Source organism: Mastigoproctus giganteus, chromosome 2, assembly GCF_048544385.1.
Source record: "Mastigoproctus giganteus isolate SK-2022 chromosome 2, ASM4854438v1, whole genome shotgun sequence".
Lineage (NCBI taxonomy): Eukaryota > Metazoa > Arthropoda > Arachnida > Uropygi > Thelyphonidae > Mastigoproctus > Mastigoproctus giganteus.
Genome location: NC_143576.1, coordinates 182370622 through 182395032, shown reverse-complemented (window position 1 = coordinate 182395032; position 24411 = coordinate 182370622). Strand labels below are relative to the sequence as shown.

Genomic DNA, 24411 nt, shown 5'->3' with positions numbered 1-24411 from the left:
GCACGAGTTGTGCATGTATTGCATTACCTCAAATAAGTAACGCTTCATTAATAGAGAAGACTATTGTTACTTATTCTTGGTGAGCACCACCACACAGTTGGCATTGCTTTAAAGCTAGTTGGCTTTTCATTGGTGGGTGGGCAGGTACTCTGGTATTGCAAGTGAAGCGTTACTTATTTCAGGTAGTGCAATACATGAGCAACTCGTTGTGAAAGATAAACACAATGTGAGATACAGATGAAATGATGCCTTTCACACTACTACCGTAGTTTTTCTTTAAGAGTTGTCTATGGGGTATCTACACCAAATTATATAGTAATGTTTATTATGTACTTGTATATAGTAAAAAATGGATGAGGGAACTGAAAAATGAGAAAATTATTTTATTAGGCATTTTTTATTATATGTTAGTTACACAATGTAAGTAAAGTAAAACACAATGTTAAGTAAAGTTTATCGAAGTTACACTATTTTTCAGTTGTACAAATAAAGAATGAATCCAGAGTTGTTCGTGGTGGTTTTTTTTTTTTTGCTGTATTTTTTCAGATAAAATTGTGTAGTCATATCTTTAACTTTGCGCTTAACTTTTGTTGCACGATCATGATAAAGATCATTCTCACAAAAAATATTCAAGTGCTTGGTCAATTTTCTCAAGGGAAAAAGCTTTAATTTTCAAATCCTCCTAACTGCAGGGACTCGGATACCGGGGACCCCCTGTATAAGTAATACAGGAGTTTTATAGGGATTGATATTTACTTTTTTGAGGGGGGGGGCACTGTAAAATTATCTGTGGATTAGTATTTAGGGAATTAGTGGTGGTTATCAGAGTTTTATGGAAATAGGTATAGAAAAGGCATGTTTGTGTATTGCAGGGTTTCTCAAAGTGGAATTTGAAATGTAATGTGATACCATCAGCGAAGCTATGGACAGAAATTGCAGTCTGTAGGTGATTAACGTACACAAAGGAAGCAGTAGTAGAAAGAACAGCTTTTGTTGAGAATTTTGAAATAGGAAGCTATCTACTATTACCTGTAATGAGTAGTCAGTAAATGATTACAATCTGGCTAACCAATTGCAAACAGCAGAAGGCAAACCATTAGATGGAACTTCCACAGAAGACCTTTATGTAAAAACACAATCAAAAGGCTAAAGAATGCAAGGGTGACTGCCTGAGTTTCACCAAACTTTTACAAAAGTATCCCCCTTGTTCAATCTTGTAGATTTCATTCTGATTGATACTCTAAGAACCTTTCAGTCCACAATAATCACCTTTCTTAAAACCTTTAAAACTTTCCCTTGCCCCGACTACAGAAATTTCATTTATCACTGTCCATTTTAGGGCACTATGGTCACTCTCTACTAACAGTTCCTGTCCCATCATGTTTGTAATATCGAGACACTGATTATGACCAGATTAAGAATTTTCTTGCTCCCTTGACATCTCTGTGATACGTTGATACAGATCATTCAAATTATTATATTGTAGTTTTAAATGTGTTTCACCAACCTTATGTAGAAATAAAACACAATGAAAACGAAAACTGGAATCTTGATAACTATGTATTTATAATAAATTATATTTGCCTGTATTTACAATAAATTATATTTAACTTTACAACTAAAATATATGGAAATATACATATAAAATATACTGGGTTAAGAACAATAAAACACATTAAAATATACTAAATTAAAAGCAATAAAATCATAGCTTTCGAAGGCTCCAGCCTTCTTCTTCAGCGATATTTTCTTTGTTCTGCAGTGCGTCTTTAAATACCAGCAGGTTCATGGTACTCGTCGTGTTCCGTTCTCTTGTGGTATGGAACCGGAAGTGGCTTGGGAGTGGGTCATATGGAACCGTTCATCCCTTCTGAGGATAGTAGCCTCAAAGAGGAGATGGATCCGCGTTCCTCTATCTCTATTAATGTTCACTGTGGAACAGATCCGCAAACTGTCGAGCCACTTGCGGTCCCAGAACTTATGCGCCCGATCGGTGATGATAGCATCGTCCGGGGAGATCTGGTGCTGCGTCTCCCAAAAATGCTCGGCCACGGCGGACTTACCATACTCCGCATTTCTTATTGCCTTAGTGTGCTCCCCCAGACAATCTTTGAGACGGCGTTTTGTTTCCCCTACATAACACTCCCCACAATCCGGGCATCTAATACTATATACAACCCCACTTGCATTCTCTTTTTGAATGGGGTCCTTTACAAGTAAAGAAAAATATATTAAAGGATTATAGAAAAATATATTAAAGGAAATCAGAGGAGAGGCGAATCTTTTACGCCAGTATCCACTGCATATATTCCCTACTATCTGGGTCTAACCGATCATATAACTAGAATACTAAGAAATTATCAGATGCATTGTGTGCAGCTTCCAGGGCGGAGGCTGCACACAATCGTGTCACAAGCAAAGGACCCCATTCAAAAAGAGAATGCAAGTGGGGTCGTATATAGTATTAGATGCCCGGATTGTGGGGGAAACAAAACACCGTCTCAAAGATCATCTGGGGGAGCACACTAAGGCAATAAGAAATGCAGAGTATGGTAAGTCCGCCATGGCCAAGCATTTTGGGAGAAGCAGCACCAGATCTCCCCGGACGATGCTATCATCACCGATCGGGCGCATAAGTTCTGGGACCGCAAGTGGCTCGAGAGTTTGCGGATCTGTTCCACAGTGAACATTAATAGAGATAGAGGAACGCGGATCCATCTCCTCTTTGAGGCTACTATCCTCAGAAGGGATGAACGGTTCCATATGACCCACTCCCGAGCCACTTCCGGTTCCATACTACAAGAGAACGGAACACGTGATGAGTACCGTGAACCTGCTGGCATTTAAAGACGCACCGCAGAACAAAGAAAATACAGCTGAAGAAGAAGGCAGGAGCCTTTGAAAGCTATGGTTTTATTGCTTTTAATTTAGTATATTTTAATGTGTTTTAATGTTCTTAACCCAGTATATTTTAATGTATATTTCATATATTTTAGTTGTAAAGTCAAATATAATTTATTGTAAATACAGGCAAATATAATTTATTATAAATACATAGTTATCAAGATTCCAGTTTTCGTTTTCATTGCGTTTTATTTCTACATAAGGTTGGTGAAAAACATTTAAAACTACAATATGAACATACCCAACCTCAGAGGCCCGTTTGAAGAACAGATCATTCAAGTTGATTCAAAAAAATTTATCCCACAAGTTGAGTTGCCAGGCCATGATTTCCAATCAGTGAGTGGTAAAATGAATTCCTCCGCAAGGCATTCATATTCCCCAGTCAAACTGCACGTAAAGACTTATTGTACCCATCACTATCAAGTGGTATGCAGCAAACCTTCTGTACAAATTTCCTTTATCATTAATTATCTTGCACCACATACTCTCCAGAAATTGTTCTTAATCTGGGTATAATCTTGCCACATTCAGATGCCTTTTTATGAGAAGTATAACCTCCCTCCCCTCTGTTATTCCTAGTCTACAATTTTCTGCTATCAGGCAATGTCCCATGACTTTTGGTAAGATAGTTTTATATCCCATTCAAGTTGTTTGCATTCTCTGAATTTCTCAAAGATTGCTTCTACATGCAGAAGTTTGACAACATCACTCACGTAAGTAATCCTCATTTGATATATAAGAAACAGGATTCCTGTGATCTTGTTTCTGGTAATATCATATATGGATTTTTTAATTTTTTTTTTTTTATCTCATAAGCAATTCAAGGTTGTTTTTTTTTTTTTGTAGAGAAACTGTAAATGCGTAGAATAATATGTTTTGCATTTTATGATTCCAGAGAGGAAAGTCGGGATAGCAAGTAATATGGTGTGTCTTGATTTTACTACCATACTAAGTATAAAAGGGATATTTGTCCTGCCAAATGCTTCAAAATGTACCTAATATTTTTGGAGGCGGTAAAAGGTTGGAGATAAATAAAACTAAATTGAAAGAAATATCATATATAAGGAAACAAGATTGTTTAGATCATGTTTTGCCAATATGCACATATGTTACTGGTAACCATTAGGAAAGCAGCAATAAAAAAAAGTATTATTTTGTGAATTAACTATACAGACTTCAGATGTTTTTGGATTATTTTATGGCTTTGTGGTGTACAGATCCAAAAATGCAGATTTTAAATAAAAAATATATATTTGATAAATGGCCTTGTAATTCTTTTTCTGTAATATGTGCCTTAACTTACAGAATAATCAGATATAAATTATAGCTTAAAGCATTAAAATATTACATGTTACTGCAGTTTTTGCTGTTATTGGTCACTATATTAGGAAAAACATCATGTACATAAATCATTCACAGTAAAGCCTTAAAGAAAAACTTTGTACAAAGAGAATAATAGTAATAGCCATATAGTTCAAAAGCTACAGGCTTTTAATGCACTGGACAAAAAAAAAAAAAAAAAAAAAAAAAAAATAGATAAGAAAATACAAATTATGTGCTTTCCTCCTCACATAGATTAACTATTCAGTTAACCTTTGAATTTATTAAAACTGTCAGCTTCAACTGCCTGCAAAGGCAACTTGTTTCAGCAATCAATGACTTGCTGGCTAAAAGAAAACTTCCTAGTCTAGTCTAAATCTCTTCCCCTGTGTAATTTGAATTTAAGGCCCTTAGTTCCTGAATTCTTTATAACAGTAAAAACTCCACCTTCATTCATTTTACTAACCCCTCTCACAGCCATATAAACCTCAATTAGGTCACCTCTAAGGTGCCTTGTTGCCAAGCTCTGTAGCCCACATAATCGGAGTCTTTGATTGTACCGTTGATGTCATTTATGAAAATCAGAAACAGTAGTCCAAGAACTGAACCTTGAGGGACCCACTCCTGACATTACACCAACCTGAAGGATATCTATTAATCACTGCCTTCTGCTCTGCAGCCACCCATCTTAGAATATTTCCAGTAATCCCAACATGTTACAGCTTACAGTAGTCTCACGTGAGAGACTATGCTAAAATCCAAATAAACTATGCTTAAATTGATCCCTGCATCGAGCCTCATGAGTAACTGTATCAAAATAGCCTAAGTTAGTTAAACATGATTTTCCTTTAAAACATGTTTCGGATCCCTCAGAATGCCATATCTACCTAAATATCCCAGGATTGCACTCTTAATCATTGCCTCTAAGATTTTCCCTGCCACTGAAGTTAGACTGATTGGTCTGTAGTTACCAGCTTCACTCTTAGTACTGTCTTTGTGTATTGGTGATACGTTGGCACTTCTCCAATCCAAAGGAATCTCTTCTGAATACAAAGATGCCTTCATTATTAACCTCAGTGGTTCAATACATTCCCTGGCAGCCTCCTTCAAAACAGGATATATGCCATCAACTCCGGGATCCTTACTTGCCTTTATGTTCAAAAGTTTTACTAATATACAGTCATCTGTAATATAATCCCTCCTATCATGTCTGGGTAAAATTGCAGACACATTCTGACCTAGTCATGGTCCTGTATTTATCCAACAAATGTTCAGGTCAGGTTTGTTTAATATCATTAGTCCCCACATGAATAATAATTCTCTCTTTGCCCCCTTAAACTCTGACAATCTGCTGGCAACATCATCAATTGTTGCTCTCAGCAAACACACCCTGGTCCTGGTCCACCTATCTTTATTACAAAAAATGTTACCCACATCTCTGACTATAGGCTCCCAATAAAACTATATCACTTTCAACCAGAGCAGTTTATATTTGACATTCTTTTTTGGGACCTGAATCACTTGGCAGGTCATGTGATACTCGAGTCCCTGGTGGGCTCCCAGTTACGTTGATTTCTAGAGTAAGGACTCATTTCTTCAGCAACTGGAATGTTAACAAATGGTTTAGTTTGAAAGGGAAAAAAAAATCACTAGTTACTCCTAAATGGAAAGGTCTAGATTTCCACATTACTGAGCACTTCCTGTGGGGAGAAATACTCCTGTTGTTAGCCTATGTTTGATTTCACCATAATGACACCAGGACCTGAATCACTTGGCAGGTCATGTGATACTCGAGTCCCTGGTGAACTCCCAGTTACACTGATTTCTAGAGCAAGCACTCATTTCTCCAGCAACTGGAATGTTAACAAATGGTTTAGTTTGAAAGGGAAAAAAAAAATCACTGGTTACTCCTAAATGGAAAGGTCTAGATTTCCACGTTACTGAGTACTTCCTGGGGGGGGGAGAGATAAATAAGTGAAATACATGTGTTGTTAGCCTATGTTTGATTTCACCATAATGACACCACGTTCGATTTCATTAATTTTGCATCTGTAAAAATCTAACTAAAAAGAATAAATGCACAAGGCATAATAGGCTGCAGATTGGTAATGCACTATAAGAATATCAGTGATATATCACCATATTTTTTCATAGTAGTAAAAAACTACAGAAGGCATCAATTTAATTGTATCTCATATTGTGACTACCTCCACAAGTTGCCATGTATTGCTCTACCTCGAATAAGTAACGCTTCACCAATGAAGAAGACTATTGTTACTTATTCTCGGGGGATACCACCACCCAGATGGCACCATTTCAAGGCTAGTTGGCCTATCATTGACGGGCGGGTGTATCCCGGTGTTGTAATCATGCCAACCCAGTTGTGAAGTATAACTCCACAATATGAGAGATACCAGTTGGTTGTTTGTTTGTTATTTGGTTTTTAGGAGCATTAGCAACTAAGCCCATATTGCTCCGGGATATGCGGTGGTCATTCCCTGACCTTTCTGCATCCTCCATATTTGGTGGTGATGGGCTCGAACCCCGGTCTAATCAAGAAGCGTGTGCTACGCAGTGCTACTCCTTCCCACCTGGCTACGGAGGCACCATATACCAGTTGGTGTGCATAATAATAATACTAAAAAGAATAAATGCACAAGGTGTAATAGGATAAGGACTGGTAATTCACTATAAGAACATCAGTGATATATCACCATATTTTTTCATAGTAGTAAAAAAACTACAGAAGTGGTGTAAATGGCATTGATTTAATTGTATCTCATTTTTAATTCTACCCGCTCACCAATGATAGACTAACTAGCCTTGAAACGGTTCTGTCTGGGTGGTAGTATCGCCTGAGAATAAGTAACAGTAGTCCTCTCCATTGGTGAAGCATTACTTATTCGAGGTAGTGCAATACAGGGTAACTCATTGTGAAGGTAGTCACAATATGAGATATAGTTAAATTGATGCCATTTACACTACTTTTGTCGTTAACTACAGACTACTTCTGTAGTTAAGTGGTGTAGTGGCCCAAATAAGCGAAACAAATTTGGGTTATATTCTCAATTTGTTTCTGTTCAAAGTTTGCCCCAAATAAACGGCTGCCCCCAGTTAACTTAAATCTACTGTATTTGTAACATATAAAGTAATTTGGTTTGTGAGACATCTAGTTCATAGTATAGTAGACTAATACGTATTTAGTTTTTAAGGCAATTTGAATTACATTACATCTGATTAATGTGTGGGATGAAAAATCCATAATAATTTGTGACCAACTCCAATTTCTAAACTTGAGATCAGCTAATTAAACTCTGAATGAAGAATCCTCTAAGAATGTTTTTCATCTCAATGGGGTTCAAACCTAGACCTCTCCAAAGTAGTGACGTGGTGAAATCAGTATACTGCCACAGAGGACCCTTCTGTATGTAGCACAAACTGGAGAACATGTACTCTAAATTAAGAAGGACAGTTCTAGCCTAGATATAAAAGCTTTCTTAGTCAAAGGATTATTAACAATTAGAATAGCTTGTGAACTAATCTAGTAGAATTAGAGAGCTTATGTAAATTTAAGGAAGGTTAGACAAATACTTAGATCAAATCTGGTTACAGCCTTCCCCCAAGACTGATGCCAAATAACCATGCTCCCTTACCTCATTTTGCCTTTATTAATACTAATTATTCTATATTAAAGCCTTTAAATCAACCAATAGTAAAATGTTTTTAATCATCATTCTTCAAGCTTGTGTTTATTTAACCATTCCTTTTTAACAATTATATCGTTACGTCATGATACTTTTATGAACACTGGTTTCTAAACTTATTTTATAATGTTTTCATAACAATGTAGCTTCAGTCATGAAAAATAAATATTTGAATAAAAATCTTTAATTACAATAAAAGATTACAGATTTTAAAGGAACTCGTGTTTATTTGAATCGATGTTTTATATTCCCAAACCCACACAAACATGGACAAGGCACCATAAAATTCAGGCTGAACAAAAAATATACACTTTCTGTAAATAAAATCACAACAGTAAATTAATAAAGGATTTGTCTGTTCAAACAACTGCAGTCTACATGCTTCTGAACTAATACTTTTACAGCAGAGGGGCAGAATGAACTTTGTTTTTAGCCTATAAAAAAATGGAAAAATTCTTTAAATTTTAAGGGCTTTTGTTTAGCACATTACTATATATCCATGCATTCTATGCAACATAATAATGGCTTTTAAATGTGACTGAATTTGCTGGCATTCTATGTTCAACTAGCCAAGCACAAATCTGCAATAGTAATTTTTTAGTAAGCAACATTATTTCTTACAATTTAGCAATTTTAGCTTTTACTGTTAGAAAAAACGTGGCAAAACTATAATTTTTCAGATAAATTGGATGAATCCAGACTAGATGAAATGAAGTTAAAATATTATTAATTTTTGATACTTGTGTTAGTTTTCTTCACCATCTGCAGTACAATCTATAAATTTATAGATTTATTTTTGCTAAAATAAACAAAAAATACTGTACATAAATTTCTAATCTTTTTTGAGACTTTATATCAGTCTTTACAGATTTGTTGATAGTAACATTTTCACATCTGCTGGGTTGAATTGCCATTCCACGTATTATTTTCATCTTCATCGCTGTTTTGATTGCAGAGGCGAAAAATATTTCCTTCTCTTCGATAAAAGTTACTTGACTGATCTATGCCAGTTTGCCGGTTATGCACAGAAGAACTACATGAAAGGAAAAAGAAAAGGGAGAGGCAACATAATGATTTTAGTTTAACAAACTATTTTTAAATTTTACTAACAATAAACTATTTAAATTCATTCCAGCATTTGACATAATTTAAAATTAAATAAATTAATATATTTATTGATGTTTTTAAAAAATAAATTATAAAGGATTATCACAAATGCACTATTATTATAGTTCAATCAAAACAATAAATCATAATGCAAAAAAAAGAGACTTTTCTTCTTTTTAGTATGCATTCCTCTACAGATGAATAATCAATATTCAAATTACAGCCACATCTACCAAAGATACTCTCTGCAGCAAAATATGATAATTCATGGTAGCTTATTGGGAGCTGAGATTTGAATATTCTGATTTTTACAATTATTCAAGTTATACTAAATATCATGGTTTAGATCTTAACTCTGCTACTAGAGTTGCATAATTTTAAAATGCATTCATCTGATCACTGGCTAACTACAGGGGTATTATATTTTGATGGTTATTTTTGTTTTTTAGATTATTTGTCATATATTTATGATAATAAAATAACATTACTGACTAACATTACACATGAAGCATATTCCCAGACCTATGTCCAGGGTCCTACTATTGGTACGGTTTCATAACCCCAGACTTCCCGAGCACCACTGTATTCCCCTTCTTTCAATTACTTTTTACTGTTCTTGTACCCTATGTTTTTTTTATTTCTCGTGAGCAATTAGATTGACCGAAAGCAATATTCGAGATGCTATTTTTCTGCTATCACTCGCTCTTTTCGTCTCCAACAAAGTTTAGAGTCTTTTTATGCTACTTTATCAGTTTTGTATTTCTCTCCTATACTGGGTTGATATGCCTCATTTGTTTAATTGCCAACCTCCCTATCACAGTGGTAATGTTAACTTTGAACTATTTATACAGTCTCTCCCACACTTGGGGTTACTTTAATATGTTATAAATACGCTGGGAAGGGAACTAATTTGCTAACTTCTTTGGTTCACCGATACAGCCAGGCTGACATTTTTGAATATCAACCTTCAGCCCATATCACTGGCTCCTGCTTGGCACCACAGCAAGTTGTCCTCCTTAGTCTATATCCTTTCGTCTTCATTTTACATTACTTTTGTTTAAATGCCTCATGTTGCTTGATATTTTAATTTAATTTAATTTAATCTTAATTTTTATTTTAGATTTGATCTGGTTTTTATTCCTTTCTATTTTGGTCTCTGTCAGGTTGGCTATGCAATATACATTAGCCTACTTTTTTACTACGTATATGTCATATCGGAAACAGGGGCCTTGCTTCTTGCTGTATTTCCTTTGGTTTTGGCTGCTGACCCTTGATGATGAAGTTAAAATCATTGGATCTATAGCATTAAGTACTATATGTATTATTTTTATTTAATTTTATTTTACAGGTGCCTATTTAATTTTTTCCATTGTTACTACATCTGATGTAGTCAGCATTTCTCCATTCATACTCTAATCTATCTATCTATCTATCTATCTATTTATCTATATAGCATATGCGGTCGAACAACGCTCTTACAAATGAAGCAACCGCTATTACTTCCCGGGAAAATGGAATAGTAATTTTCGCTACCAAGGAAAACACTCCCTTAGAACAGTACCTTACAGCGATTGCGGAGAAAGTACCACCGAAAAATATTACCCACGCATCCCGTGTGGCGGGAACTGTGCAGGTGTATTTCAGCCACCCCTCATGGGCACAAACTATCCTGCAAAATGGAGTAGACATCGGTCTTCATCACCTAGAAGCGGCGCCAATTGCCTTAGCACCAACGAAAGTCACAATTTCAAACGTCCCACCTGAAATCCCTCATCACTTTCTGAGAGGGATTTTATCCAAATACGGATCAGTTACCGGGAAAATACGCACACTCTCTGCAGCAACCACGAAACCGGAATTTTCGCATATAAAAAGCTTCCGCAGGCAAGCACTTATGCACTTCGCCAACAATGACGCAGCAAACATCCCAAAACTCATCAACACCGATCTAAACGGAATAACTTACACCTTCTATACCTCCATTTCCTCACAATGTTTCTTCTGCCACGAAGAGGGTCACATCAGGAAAAACTGCCCGCATATCTCTAACTCTTCTGAAAGTAATACCGAAATTCAGGCGGCACCAACCTGGGTCAGGCCAGATGCACAAAGCGAGCTGACTGTTGGAGAAAATGAGGATGCTGAAGAAACTGTCAAACAGTCTGAGATGCTCCCCACAACAAACTCTTTAGAAAAAGAAAATTCAAAAACCACAGAAGACCAGGACGCAATCTCTTCAGGAGACCGAAGAGTTTTATCTCAAAAGCAACCCCCAAGGCAGACCACGTCCAAAGCCACAAAACAGAAGAAGACAACGCACACGGCGGCAGGAAAAGAGCAAACCGCAAACAAAAACAACAGGGGCGACGAAAATAAATACAGAACACCACAGAAGATAAACGGCCAGATCTCAAATAAGTCCATCATACCACCAAGTATGGAAATAAATAAACAGCTACAAACTACTGACGATCCAAATGAAGAACCCGAATTTCTGGGCACTGAAGAAGAGACCAACTGTGATTCTCACTATTCAAGTGCTTCAGAGGACGAGGAAACCGATTTTCCCTACACTAAAGGTCCTTTAACTGTGGAGAAACTACGATCCTTTCTACGGGAAGTACGCGGCTCGCCACAGAAGCTGGTGACAGCTCTGAAGTTCACCTCTAACATACCCGAGCTGATCTCACAACTTACGGGTCTGCGTTCCAAACTAAAAGGAAAGAAAGACAGAGCAGATGTGAATAGATCCAAACGCCTGTACTACTTGATTAACGGGCTTGAACAGCAATATCATCAATCAGGATGTTAACCGCCCCAAAACTTGCAAAACCCTTATCTTTATCCCTGCAGATAATGCTGACTCTTAGCATGCTATCACTTAATGCAAGAGGATGCTCCTCTGCATCGCGCAATAAGCTGATCCTTCACCAGGTCCAACGACATCATGCCGACCTACTCTTCCTACAAGAAACAAATATTAAAACAGACACAAGGCCATCCTTGAAATGGGCAGATTGGCCATATGTATTTCATCATTCTCCAACACAACAACATCATGGGGCAGGAGTGAGTATCGGCCTTCATCAAAGGTCAGCCTGCAAGCTCAATGTGATAGCAGAGATCGCTGGCTACGCAATTTACGCCCTCCTGGATACACCCCAGAAGGAAACCCTGCACCTTTTTAACATCTACATGCCACAGCAGGACAGACTCGCTATCCAAATAACCAACTTCATACAAAGCCACCTCTCTACCATAGATCAAGAACATATCATTCTTGCTGGCGACTTCAACTGCACTCTTGACCCAAAAATGGACAGAGCACGATGCACTGAGCACCGCACAACATTAATCAATAACCTGCAAGCCTTGATAAACAACAATGAATTGGTCGACGTATTTAGACACCAGCACCCAGAAGAAAAGTCCTACACCTGGAGATCAGCAAATACAGCATCAGCAAGACTACCTTACCAAGCCCGACTGGACAGATACTACATCCCAAAACACACCATCCCCCTGGTCAGAAGCATCACACATTTGCCGTCTTATATCTCAGATCACTCCTTTATCAAATTACAGCTCTCTTTCTCACCCAATCACTACAAAAGTAGAGGTGCTTATTGGATGTTCAACAATAGCCTTCTTCAAGACAAGGAATACATCTCTAAGCTGCAAGACCTGATATCCAACCTTGCCCAATCCAAAGACAGATTGGAGCCCATGAACACGTGGTGGCCTAGATTTAAAAGTAAACTGAAATCATTCTCCCAAACCTACAGCCAACAGAAAAGTCAACAAAAGCGTAATAACCTCTATCAACTTGAGCAAAGGCTGAAAAATCTCCCATCTGAAAGTCAGACCTACCAGTCAACACTACAAGCCATACAAACCCACTTAGAACACTCTGCAAAAGGCGCCCTGCTCCGATCAAGATACACCCACATAAATCTATCTGATGCCCCGACCAAATACTTTTTCTCATTAGAAAGCAGACATCAGAAATCAACCACCATCACTGCCATTCAGCTGCAAAACGGAAACATCACTGAAGACCCAGAGGAAATCTTCTCTGAAGTAACAAGATTTTATAGAGAAATTTACAGTTCTCAAGAAACCTCTACAAAGGCAACGGAGGAAATCCTTTCAGGACTTAAAAAAATCTCCCATACGGCCCATTGCAGCATGGAGAAACAAATCACCCTACAAGAACTAACAGCAGCATGCAAAGCCCTTTCCAAAAATAAATCACCAGGTCTGGACGGACTGACTTCTGAATTCTTCCAAACGTTTTGGGATCAACTCGGAATGCTACTCTTTGAAATGCTTGAAGAAGCTCAGTTCCATGGACTACCAGCTTCGGTCACCACCTCTGTCGCTCGACTGATTCCCAAGAAAGGAAATCGCGCCAATCTACAAAACTGGCGCCCGATTTCCTTAATGAACACGGACTGTAAAATCATTTCCAAAGCCATCGCCAATAGATTAAAAGCCACGCTCCCTGATATCATCGATCACCAACAAACATATTCTGTACCTGGAAGATCGATTCACGACAATCTACATCTGATCCGAGACCTCCTCTCCACTGCAAACAGCCAAAGAGAATTCCTAGCACTAATTAGCCTTGACCAGGAAAAGGCATTTGACAGCGTTGAACACAGCTACCTATTTCAAACCTTGAAAGCCTTTGGATATGGACCTTACATCATCGGAACAATCCATCTGCTATATAAGGAAGCCAAATTCTGCCTGAAACTCAACAACCAGCTCACCTGCCACTTTCCGTATTCCAGAGGGATAAAACAAGGCTGCCCACTCTCTGGACAACTCTATGCAATTGCCATAGAACCATTCCTTAATAAAATTGCCACCAGTATACAATCCCGACGAACGCTGCTACCAGAACCCCACCTAAATATAACCTACTCAGCATACGCAGATGACGTCACAATTGCAATACGACACGAGAGTGAATTTGAAGTCATTCAAAAGGCTCATGATCTTTATGCTCAAGCATCAGGCGCAAAACTCAACCACTGTAAGACCAGCGGCCTGTGGGCTGGCAACTGGAAAACTAGAACCGACTCCCCCATCCAAGGCACATGGTCCAGCGAGGGACAGAAATACCTAGGTGTGTACCTCGGCAATACCCTCCTTTTCTCCCAGAAGAACTGGCCCGAATTGCTGAGTCGTTTCAACAAAGTACTCGGAAGATGGAGAAGCGTGTGCGCCACATCTTCGCTGAGAGGGAGAGTGCTTGTGGTCAATCATATGGCGGCAAGCGTTCTCTGGCACACCTTCAAAATTCTCACTCCACCTGCTGACTTCCTCCACCAAATCCAGGCATCTATCCGAAGCTTCCTTTGGAACAAAACCAACTGGATGTCCTGCTCCAAACTTAGCCAACCACTTACTCACGGGGGTCAAGGGTTGGTCTCTTTAGACGACAAAATCACAGCATTCCGGATCACCTTTCTTCTTAAGACGCTGCAAACAAAATACGCACAATCCAACACTACGGATAAACTACTAGCCACAGCCACTAGAGGACTATCCCTTTCAACAATATTGAGAATGGACATGGCACCAGTACCACTCAAACTACCGCCGTTTTATAAAGACGCACTATACCGCTGGAAAAAGCTAAACCTTCACCATAATCTTGAGAGAACATCCCTTTCCGGAATACTTTCAGAACCGCTCTTCTACAATAAAAGAATAATAGACCCTGCAAATGATGATATTCTCTTCTTCCCTACGTGGAACTGGGCAGGAATAAGAACCATAGGCGACCTCCTGACACCAAGCCTTGAATGGAAAGGATCAGAAGATTTGCCCATTAAAACCATTAATGCAAAGCAGCAACACATACATCTAAAATCAGCGATCACACAAGCTCTTCCAGACATCACTACAACTAAAGGGATTGGAAATGTCACTGGATCCTCGCTTACACCAACCTTCGTCATCACATCACCAGAAGACACGGTACCTCTGTCTCCTGCACCCTCCAAAAAAGTCTATCAGCTAATCATGTCTCGCCATGCAACCACGATTTTCCAGTCATCCACCTGCCAAGCTGTCCCTGCACCCCTCTCCACTCACCACAAGCCACCATCAAACTTTCAGTGGAACCTTCCGTACAGGACGAAATGTTCCAAATCGGACGCAGACATCCAGTGGAGACTGTGGCACAACATCCTTCCCACCCCAGTCAAGCTACAAATCTTCGGGTTACGCTCCTCAAACTACTGCCTCTTCTGCGCCACCCCAGGTACCCTGGAACACATATACCTGGCATGCCCTGTGAACAAGGAACTCGTCAAATACGCTTTGGATGCAGCAAAGCTTGCCTGCAACCACGCCCACACTCCGGAGGACTACTGGTACCTACTTCACTCTGAGCAGACAGCACACACCACCTGCAACTTCCTATTCATTGCGGCCAAGGCCGTCATTTACAGCTTCTACTTGAAGCACACAAGAAGCAGTGATGACGTGCCACCTGTCGACACATCGGCGCAACATCTGAAGTGGAGCCTACGGAGGAAGTTGCAGAGCAGACTCCTACTCGAATTCCACTGCAAAAGACCAGAAACTGTGGATCATCTTAACAGCGAATGGAACAGTGGCGGTCACCTCTTCACCATCACTGAACAGTCCATCACCTTCAACTTGTGACACTTAACAGGAGAACGACCCAACCCCAAGAAACTGTTTTTTTCTTATTTCCTGAAATTAAAATTTTGAAACCTTTGTATTTCTTTCTAAAAAGTTTTTCTTTATCTTTCCTTTTTGCTTTGTACATAGAATGTAAATACAGTAGTTGTTGTTGTTGAAAATGTATCTACTGTTCACGTTTTAATAAAAAAAAAAAAAAAAAAAAATATATATAGCATATGCGAAAAAAGTTGTTGCTTTATTTTTTGGTTTGCTTGTTATCAATCAGATTATTACTATTTGCTAATATGCCTGAAACTAACTTGTTCTTTTTATTCAGCAAATTTTAAGCAACATATAAAATGGGGCAGGGGAAATTGACTATACTGAAAAACTTGTTCTTTCTAGGTGACTATGGTAAATCATTATGTACATGATACAGACATGAACTGCCTTATTCTCAGTATAAAACTGCAGAATGAAGGCATTATGTTTATCATAACAGAATCCAACCAATGAGTTCCATTGTTTCAATGGAGGAGAAGGTTATTTCTTCAACTTCAGAATATCATACAATATCAATGTAATCTGAGAATAATATACCAACTGGATGGTGGAGAATGAAGAAGACCGGAGGATAACTGTACACTCTGACATGAATTCTCTAACAGTGCAGACAGACTGCATGGGATTTTATCAATGTAAAACCCCATGTTATTTCATGGGGTTTTATCAATGATATACAGGAATTTTGCCAGCAAGAAAAAGAGGGTAATTTTTCCAAGGTATATCCCAATATATAACCCATTGATTATCCCAGGCTTGCTTCCTTGCATAATTTGCCATTACTAATACAAATACTACTGCTGGAAAGTCAATTACCCAGCTGAGAAGCTGAATGAGTACTTTGTATTGATCTTTACAGATAAAGGTCACTTAATGGTGAGGAGAAACTGTACTGGTGATCCTGAGCAATGCAGAATCAGAGTTACAAAAATTACAGTCAGCTGTAATTTCTGTAACACTGATATAAAAAATATTTTGAGCCTGAAAGCAAATAAAGGCAATGAGGGCTTTATGACACTCAGGGGCAATTCTCAGGGCCACGAGAATCACCCCAAATCTGTAAAGTGGACTCTAAAAATGAAGTGGGTAACTACACACTAGTCAGTCTGACTTCAGTGGTGTGGAAAATCATTGAGGTAATGATTATAAATGCAATACAGAATCATTTGGATAGTTAGGACGGGTTTTCTCCAGGGAACAACGGTATGATGTCAGAAAGAAAAAAATATATATACATTTCTTTTTAAATGTTAAAGAAAATTTAATAAGGTTTCTTTGTTGTTGTCTGCTGTGTCAAGATTTATTTTATGAAATGTTTATCCTGATGCACAAGGCCTTTTTTGCTAATAGGAACAATCTTGTTTAATTAACCTTATAAACTGTTATTGTCACTCATGAATTGGATACAGGAAATACTTTGGCACTGCTTATGTGGGTGGACCTTAGCAAGATTCAGTTTACATGGCAGATTGTTATATTATCTGCAACATATTGGGATAAAAAGCAAGATTAATTCTATAAACACTAAGTACAAATTATTCAGTAAAAGACAATTAACTCCACATAAGCTGTAAACTAAAAGTATTAGTTTATTGGGTATTGAACCAAGTTTCTATACTCTTTAATTATTTAAAACTGTGACATAAATAAAATTAGCCATGCACTCAACCACTTACACAATTCTGCTCTATCATGGTGAAATTTCAATAAAACTTTGAGGATTGCTATCAAGTGTGCAATATCTATATCTTTCTCATAACATTTACAGGTTCAGTTATATTCTTAAATGGATAACAAGGAACAAGGTTTTTTTTTTTTTTTTTTTTTAGGAGCATTAGCGACTAAGGCCATATTGCTCCGGGAATATGTGGTGGTCATTCCCTGACCTTTCTGCATCCTCCGTATTTGGTGGTGACGGGCTCAAACCCCGGTCTAATCAAGAAGCGTGTGCTACGCACTGCTTCTCCTTCCCACCTGGCTACAGAGGTGCCACAAGGGGTTGTAATTAATGGTTACTCTTCCGAATGGGCTGGGATTAGAAGTTGCGTTCCTAAAGGATCGGTGCTTGGACCACTCCTGTTGCCAGTTTTCCTTAACCTTTTCCAGAGACACATTTTTAAAGGTTGTTTCAAGTACATTTTATAATGTCTCTGTTTATGTATGAATTCTCTTGTAATCTTCCAGTAAGTGCTGTAATCTGTTTTCCAAGTAATTATGGATTATAATAGATGGCATAGAAATTTCTGGAATACAGATCCAGAAGATGAAATTTAGCCAAGTGTCTTTACATTAAAAAAAGAAGTAACAATGAGTTTTTATATAATTTTTTGAAATAATTTCACTCTAATATATCACAACCAAGTCAAAATAAGAAAAAAATATTTAAAAGCATTTATGTACAAAGTTTTCATTTTTATGAATTCTCAAAATTTCACAAAAGAAACTCACTCCACAGAGATGGCTCTGTGGAATGAGTTTCTTTTGTGAAATTTTGAAAACTCATTTTCAGGGAATTCACTCTGGAAAGGGTTAATGACATTGACCAGGGAAAGGAATATGAAACAAAAATTTGCAAATGATAAAAATATTAGGAAAGTATTCAATGGCCAGCATCAAGTGGCAACTATGTGTTAATACTGAAAATAATAATATATGGGAGGTTTTGAATTAAAAGCAGTAGAGGATAAAAAGGAATTTGAGAACTTTTGGCACAGTCAGACATGTAATTTTCTGTGCAGTGCAGAGAGGTGCAGAGGAGGGCCCATATGGAGTCTTGTCAATGATTTATCAAGTAATTACCTGTAGAGAAAGAAGAGTTACAATTCCACTACACGAGACCACACTTGGAATTGTATATGCAGACAGTTTTTTGAAAAGGTCCAAAGATAGCAAATGTGATTGGAAAAAGGATGTTTATATGGGGATGGGGGAGAAGAGAAGGAAACCGAATATGGACAAAACAAAAGAGGAGATCTAATCTGAATGAGGTTTATAAAGTGATGAATGGAGACAGTAAAATGAATGAAGGCAAATTTTTCAAGGTATTAAGTAACACTGGAACAAGTGACAAATTCAAATTAAGGAATACACATAGCTGATACATTTTGACTTTCGAAAAGCTGGAGATTTATTAATTTTAAGTAGGACAAAGTAGGATATTTTTCAGGAAAAGCAGAATGAAAGTAAGGGAATTTTTCAAAATACAGATTTTGGACTAGAAATTAAATTTCTTTGATGGCATACATTTTTTATATTAAAATACAGCCACAGGATTATTTGCTAGTACAGTACATTCTCCAATATATACTTTTTTAAGATTTTTCTGTCTGTGGGTTTCTATTTGGATTGTCTGTTAGATACCAACTGATTTTGCGTCAAAGTTTCATCTATAATAATGGTTTTGTTGTTTAGACTTGCCTATCAAGGGCACTTCCAAAGTTTCATCAAAAAAAAGGTGTCATATTAGGCCACCTGAGAACTTATTTATTTGCTGTGTCCATAAAGTGCAAGTTTTCTCTGGTTGATTTGCCTTTTTTGTTAGAAGAAAAACATCTGCAGCTGAGACTGACTAACTCAGACACAGAATGAATAAAGCCCACAAAAATTCCGCATGTCATTGACAAGACTCAAACTCAAGCCATTTTCATCCAGTGTGAGGAGGTGGATAGTAATTATAACCACTCTGCTACTGGTGCAGACAAGTTTCATTTCACCTAGCTGAAATCCTCTTACCCAGCAGTGTTATGAGAAAATGTTAAAATGCCAAGCAATCTTGGAATAATTTGTTATATTTCAAGTTTCCTTTTGCACTCAGTTCCCCAAAATGTACATCAATTCTTTCTTCTTTTATAATAGCTTTGGATAGGTTCTCACACTAAACCTGACAGAACTAACTCTTCTGCCCACATGTAATATGTCCACAAATTGCTTCTATTCTCTGGTCAATTTGCCTGTTTTGCTAGATGAAAAACCTGAGTTTCTGGGAATGGGCAAGGAATGAACTTTACTTTCCACACCTGATACTGACCAACTCATCCAGAGAGTGAAAAAAAAGCCCATAAAAGTTCCTCCTGTCATCAACTGGATTCAAACCCAAGCCTTTTCCACCCAGTGTGGGGAGGACAGTGATTATAACTACTGTGCTACCTGCACAGATAAGTTTCATCAGGAAGAGAAGATCTGAAGTACTGCATAACATCTGTTGTTTTATCTTCAATGACACCAAAGGAGCATTGGAAATGTCAACAAAAAATTTCATATTCAATAATGATAAACACTGCCAACTGGATGAAAATTTTACTACCTCAGCATTTATAAGAATACCATTTTTCAATAGGAACTTGTGCACCAGTGAAATGTAGCAATAAAGTATTTGCTCACTGAACAAAGAACAGAGGAACACAAACAGCAAACAGGCTTTCTTCACATGTGAGGATAAGTTGCATACTTAATGGGTTTCTGGTTTTCTTGGAATGTTTATAACTGGTTTCACCAGAAGTTTGCAATTCAGAAATTTTTTTCCTTGAGGAATTCTTAATTTGTCTTCTTTTAAAACTTCTTTTGGATTATGAACTGGATTTCAATGTCATTTGGTGCTAATCAGCAGTGATTGCTTGTTATACTTTTCGAATGAGCAACTTTGAAAAGGGTTCACATGGGTTCTTTTCTCACCACTCCTAACATATTTTTAAACAGACTTGTCACAGAGTGCCACTGTTCCACCAGTCTAAGCTAAGCATTTACCCATAGACAGCCACATACACATAAAATTCAAATCTTTCCTTTCAGTATCAGCACTGGCAAAGTGATGCATGAAATCTTTCCTTTAGCACTTATTTCTAGACAGTAGTAAGCATTTTTCACATGTTCATCCACTTTCACAGGAAGGTATGCTGAAACCTTTTTGAGCACACAAATTAATGAAATGACAAAGACCATCTATTACCACCAAGTGCTCAATATTCTATTTTTAATACCCTTGCTACTCTAGCTTTTAGGCTTATTACAGCAGAGGTATTATTGATGCTAAGTGCCCGACATTTTTTAAAGAAATCCCTCATGTATTTAGGTTGCCCAGAAGATGCCCAGTGTTCAGAGTTGTACTCTGTAAAGTCACCTTCCAATTCTGCCAATGATAGTAAGCTGCTTTGATTCGACTAGTTTTTTCCCCTTAAGAAAGGTCACTGCAGTAGGATGTAGCTTAGAATCAATGTGATTGCTGTCATCTGTAGCAATTGGAAAGGGCACAGTTTTAAAAGCAACCGCAGTTACTTCTTTCCCTCTGTCCAATTTCACTAATAATCACTGCTGCTTTTGGTCTTCCACAACATATTTCTAAAGAATGCACCTGCATAATTAGCACAGCTCAGAGGAAGATCACCTAATATAGATTAAACAATGCAAATAAAACATCCAGCAGATATGACATTATCATCTTCATTTTAAAATGCTCCATCTGTTTTTCCATTCTTTTCTCTGAAATGTATATTTTTAGTTTTATTTTTTACAAGTGTTTGATTATATCATGTTTCCTGCTGAGTGAAATTGAAAAATCGCATCTGCATACAGCAAACGCGTGTGCGCACACACACACTACAAGCATGTTACACTACAGGTAACACAAAAAAAACAAACTCTTTCCTTCAAACCCACATATTTTGCACAATGCAGACTAGCAACACCTTGATGGCCAATTTATTACATAGCCAACTGGTCACACTCACTTTTTTTGTTTGTGAAAAAACTGAGAAAAACTGTTATGATGGTGAGATTGAGAAAGGATCAAAATGAGTCAGAAACAATCACCATTGTAAATTAAATCTGAAAGAGTTGGCAGGTATTATTTAACTGGGTTAGGCTGAAGTTTCTCTTCAGCTGTAAATTTGTTAATCACTGGAATAAGTTGTCTCAGTAAATGAGGTCAGTGGTTTGGGGATATTTAGATGTTTTTTTTTTATAATAATAATGATTCAGTACTAATAAGAAGAAGGAAACATATATAGGTGGCACTCACTCTCTCTTTCCCCATCCCTAATTCATAAAAAACACTCCTAAAGGAGTGTTTTATGAATTAGTAAATCAGTGTTGATTTATTAAAATCATTTTAATGATTTTTTTTAGAAATAGAAGAGGCGAAAATCTTATAAAATAGCATTAAAACCACCATACATGAGGCTGCTAACGAAGCACTAGGCCTAATTGATCACAAATATAATTAAGCAACAGTATTGGTGGAACGAGGAGGTAGCGAGTTTGGTGAAAGAAAAGAAAAGAGCCTATAACAAATGGTTAATGAATAAAAACCCGGAAAATAGAGAAGAATACAAAAGGTGTAATAGAGCATTAAAAGGAAAATTGCTGAATCCAAGAATGCAGCATGGAAGAAAATATGCCAAGAAATTGACAGCTCATTAGGAGGAACACAGTCATCCGAAGCCTGGCGATGCTTGAGAGCACTAAAAACAAATGAATCTCGATTAAATAAGAACTTTACAGATATGCCAACATGGGAAAATAATTACAATAACCTCCTAAACGAAAGACAATCATAGTATCAGAGCATAATTACCCCTCCACCAGTAGATAACGGGGAGACAGAAATTACAAAACATCAAGTCCTTGACTGTGCAAAATTAATGAAGAACAAAAAATCTCCAGGCCCCAGGAAGGCAGGGATAGAATTAATTAAATATGGACCACCAAGTCTTTTCGATCTGGTAGCACAACTGATTAACAGATGTATACAGCTAAGGAAAACTCCAAATGAATGGAAAGTAAGTTATATTTCATCCATATATAAAAAAAGGAAATAAGCTGGATCCAGGGAACTATAGAGGGTTAAGTGTACTATGTCCAGCCTATACTCTAAAGTGTTTCAGTTAAAATTACGAGAGAAAGTAAAGGATAAGATAAGTGAAGAACAAAGTGGATTTAGGTCAGGTCGCTCTTGTGTGGACAATCTGTTCTACAACATCTACAACAGCTGGTGGAGAAAAGAAAAGAACAACGAATAAAGATACCTTCTTTGCCTTAATCGATTCAAAAAAGGCTTATGACTCCATTCCAAGAAAGGAATTATGGAAAGCCCTTCAAAATATGTCAGTTGATCCAGAGCTTGTGGAACTGATTAGGGAATTGTACGATAAAAACGTGGCATATATTAAAGTTGGGAATGCTTTATCTAACCCAATCTATTCAACAAAGGGACCGAGAAAAGGATGTAACCTATCACCTTTATCGTTTAATGTTTTCTTGGAATGTGCTTTACAAGAATGGAAAAGAAGCTGTTATGGAATGGGAGAGTACCAATTAAAGACAGATATCTTTGGAGTCTAAATTTTGCTGGTGATCAGGTTATCATTGCACAAGAAGCTTATGATTTAGAATACATGTTGAGAAAATTGCATTTTACATATGACCAATGGGGCCTCAATATCAATTTTACAAAGACAGAATACCTAAGCACAGCAGAACATCCTGATGAATTGAAAGTTACACAGTATATACATCTAAAACCTGTTGACTTTTTCAAATATCTTGATGTAGATTAACTAAAGAAGGATTGGGGAAAGAGGAAGTTTACACAAGACTTCATCAAAGTAGGAAAATTCTTTATATGGCGGGACAACAATATCTCCCATAGAACTAAAAAACATATCGGACAGTCGTTAGTGGAATCAGTACTTTGCTAAGGATGTGAAGTGTGGACACTGAAAGAGGGTGACAAAAAGAAGCTTAGAGCCCTAGAGATGAACTACCTATGTCGGAGTGCTAGGGTTTCTAGGCTAGAGAGGATAACGAATGAGGAAATAAGAGGACATATGCATGCTGATGAGGATATTATAGAACAAATAGAAAATAGGAGGTTGAGATGGTTTGGACATCTGTGCATGAATGAAGTGAGATGGCCTAAAATTATATATATGAGTGGATACCACAAGGGAAGAGAAGGCGAGGATGCCCTAGAAAAACATGGAAGGAAGGTGCACTATCAGCCATCAGAAAGAGAAATTTGAAAGCTGAATATGCCCGCATCACTTTGAAAAATGGAAACGACAAGGCTCTGCCTTGTCGTTCCCATTTTTCGACATCTGCCGTGTTAAGTCGAGCATAGATAGATAGATGATTTTTTTTTTTTTTTTTTTATAAGGGATGACATAAGGTTTTCAAGTGAATAAAAAAATGAATAAAACTGATTGGAGTAGTTACATACCCTGTTAGAATATAAATTGTCCATAAATATAAATTTCCTTTATATTTATAAAGAAAACTTTTATATACAGTAATACCCCGACTTACGCGAACTCGGAGTTACGTGGTTCTTGATTTTTTTTTCTTGCTGTGATACGCATTGGACCGTGTTTCACGCGAACTCTATGTGCACAATTACGATTGACGAAAGTTAAGATTGTTTTGTTATACGTTTTCTAAACCCTTAAAAAAACTATGTCGTTCAAACAAAGTAAATCTGATTCTCCTGCACCTAGTAAGAAAAGGAAAACGATATCTTTGGAATGTAAACTTAATATTATCAAGGATTTTGATAGCAGAATGAAAATTTGTGAATTTGCAAAAAAGTTCGAGCTACCGGAAGCCACAGTAAGAACAATCATAAAAGATAAAGAAAGAATTCTCGAAGTGGTGA

The 24411-nt window shown here is 37.3% G+C and overlaps 2 protein-coding genes across 5 annotated transcripts in view; one reads left to right on the top strand and one right to left on the bottom strand.

Moving 5' to 3' along the window:
- Positions 1 to 3886, top strand: part of LOC150089815 (uncharacterized) — a 193177-nt gene extending 189291 nt beyond the window's left edge. For both annotated transcript variants that reach the window (XM_090368833.1, XM_090368832.1), the window contains exon 16: positions 3800 to 3886. In XM_090368833.1, coding sequence (XP_090224959.1) covers positions 3800 to 3824 — 25 coding nt within the window. In that variant the 3' untranslated portion in view covers positions 3825 to 3886. The remainder of the gene's footprint in view (positions 1 to 3799) is intronic.
- Positions 3887 to 8152: 4266 nt separating this feature from the next.
- The window catches only part of LOC150089814 (UBX domain-containing protein 4), a 206620-nt gene continuing 190361 nt past the window's right edge, over positions 8153 to 24411 (bottom strand). For 2 of the 3 annotated variants that reach the window (XM_090389660.1, XM_090389659.1), the window contains exon 14: positions 8153 to 8961. In XM_090389660.1, the coding sequence (XP_090245786.1) occupies positions 8817 to 8961 (145 nt within the window). In that variant the 3' untranslated portion in view covers positions 8153 to 8816. The remainder of the gene's footprint in view (positions 8962 to 24411) is intronic. The other variant, XM_090389661.1, reaches the window with a different exon arrangement.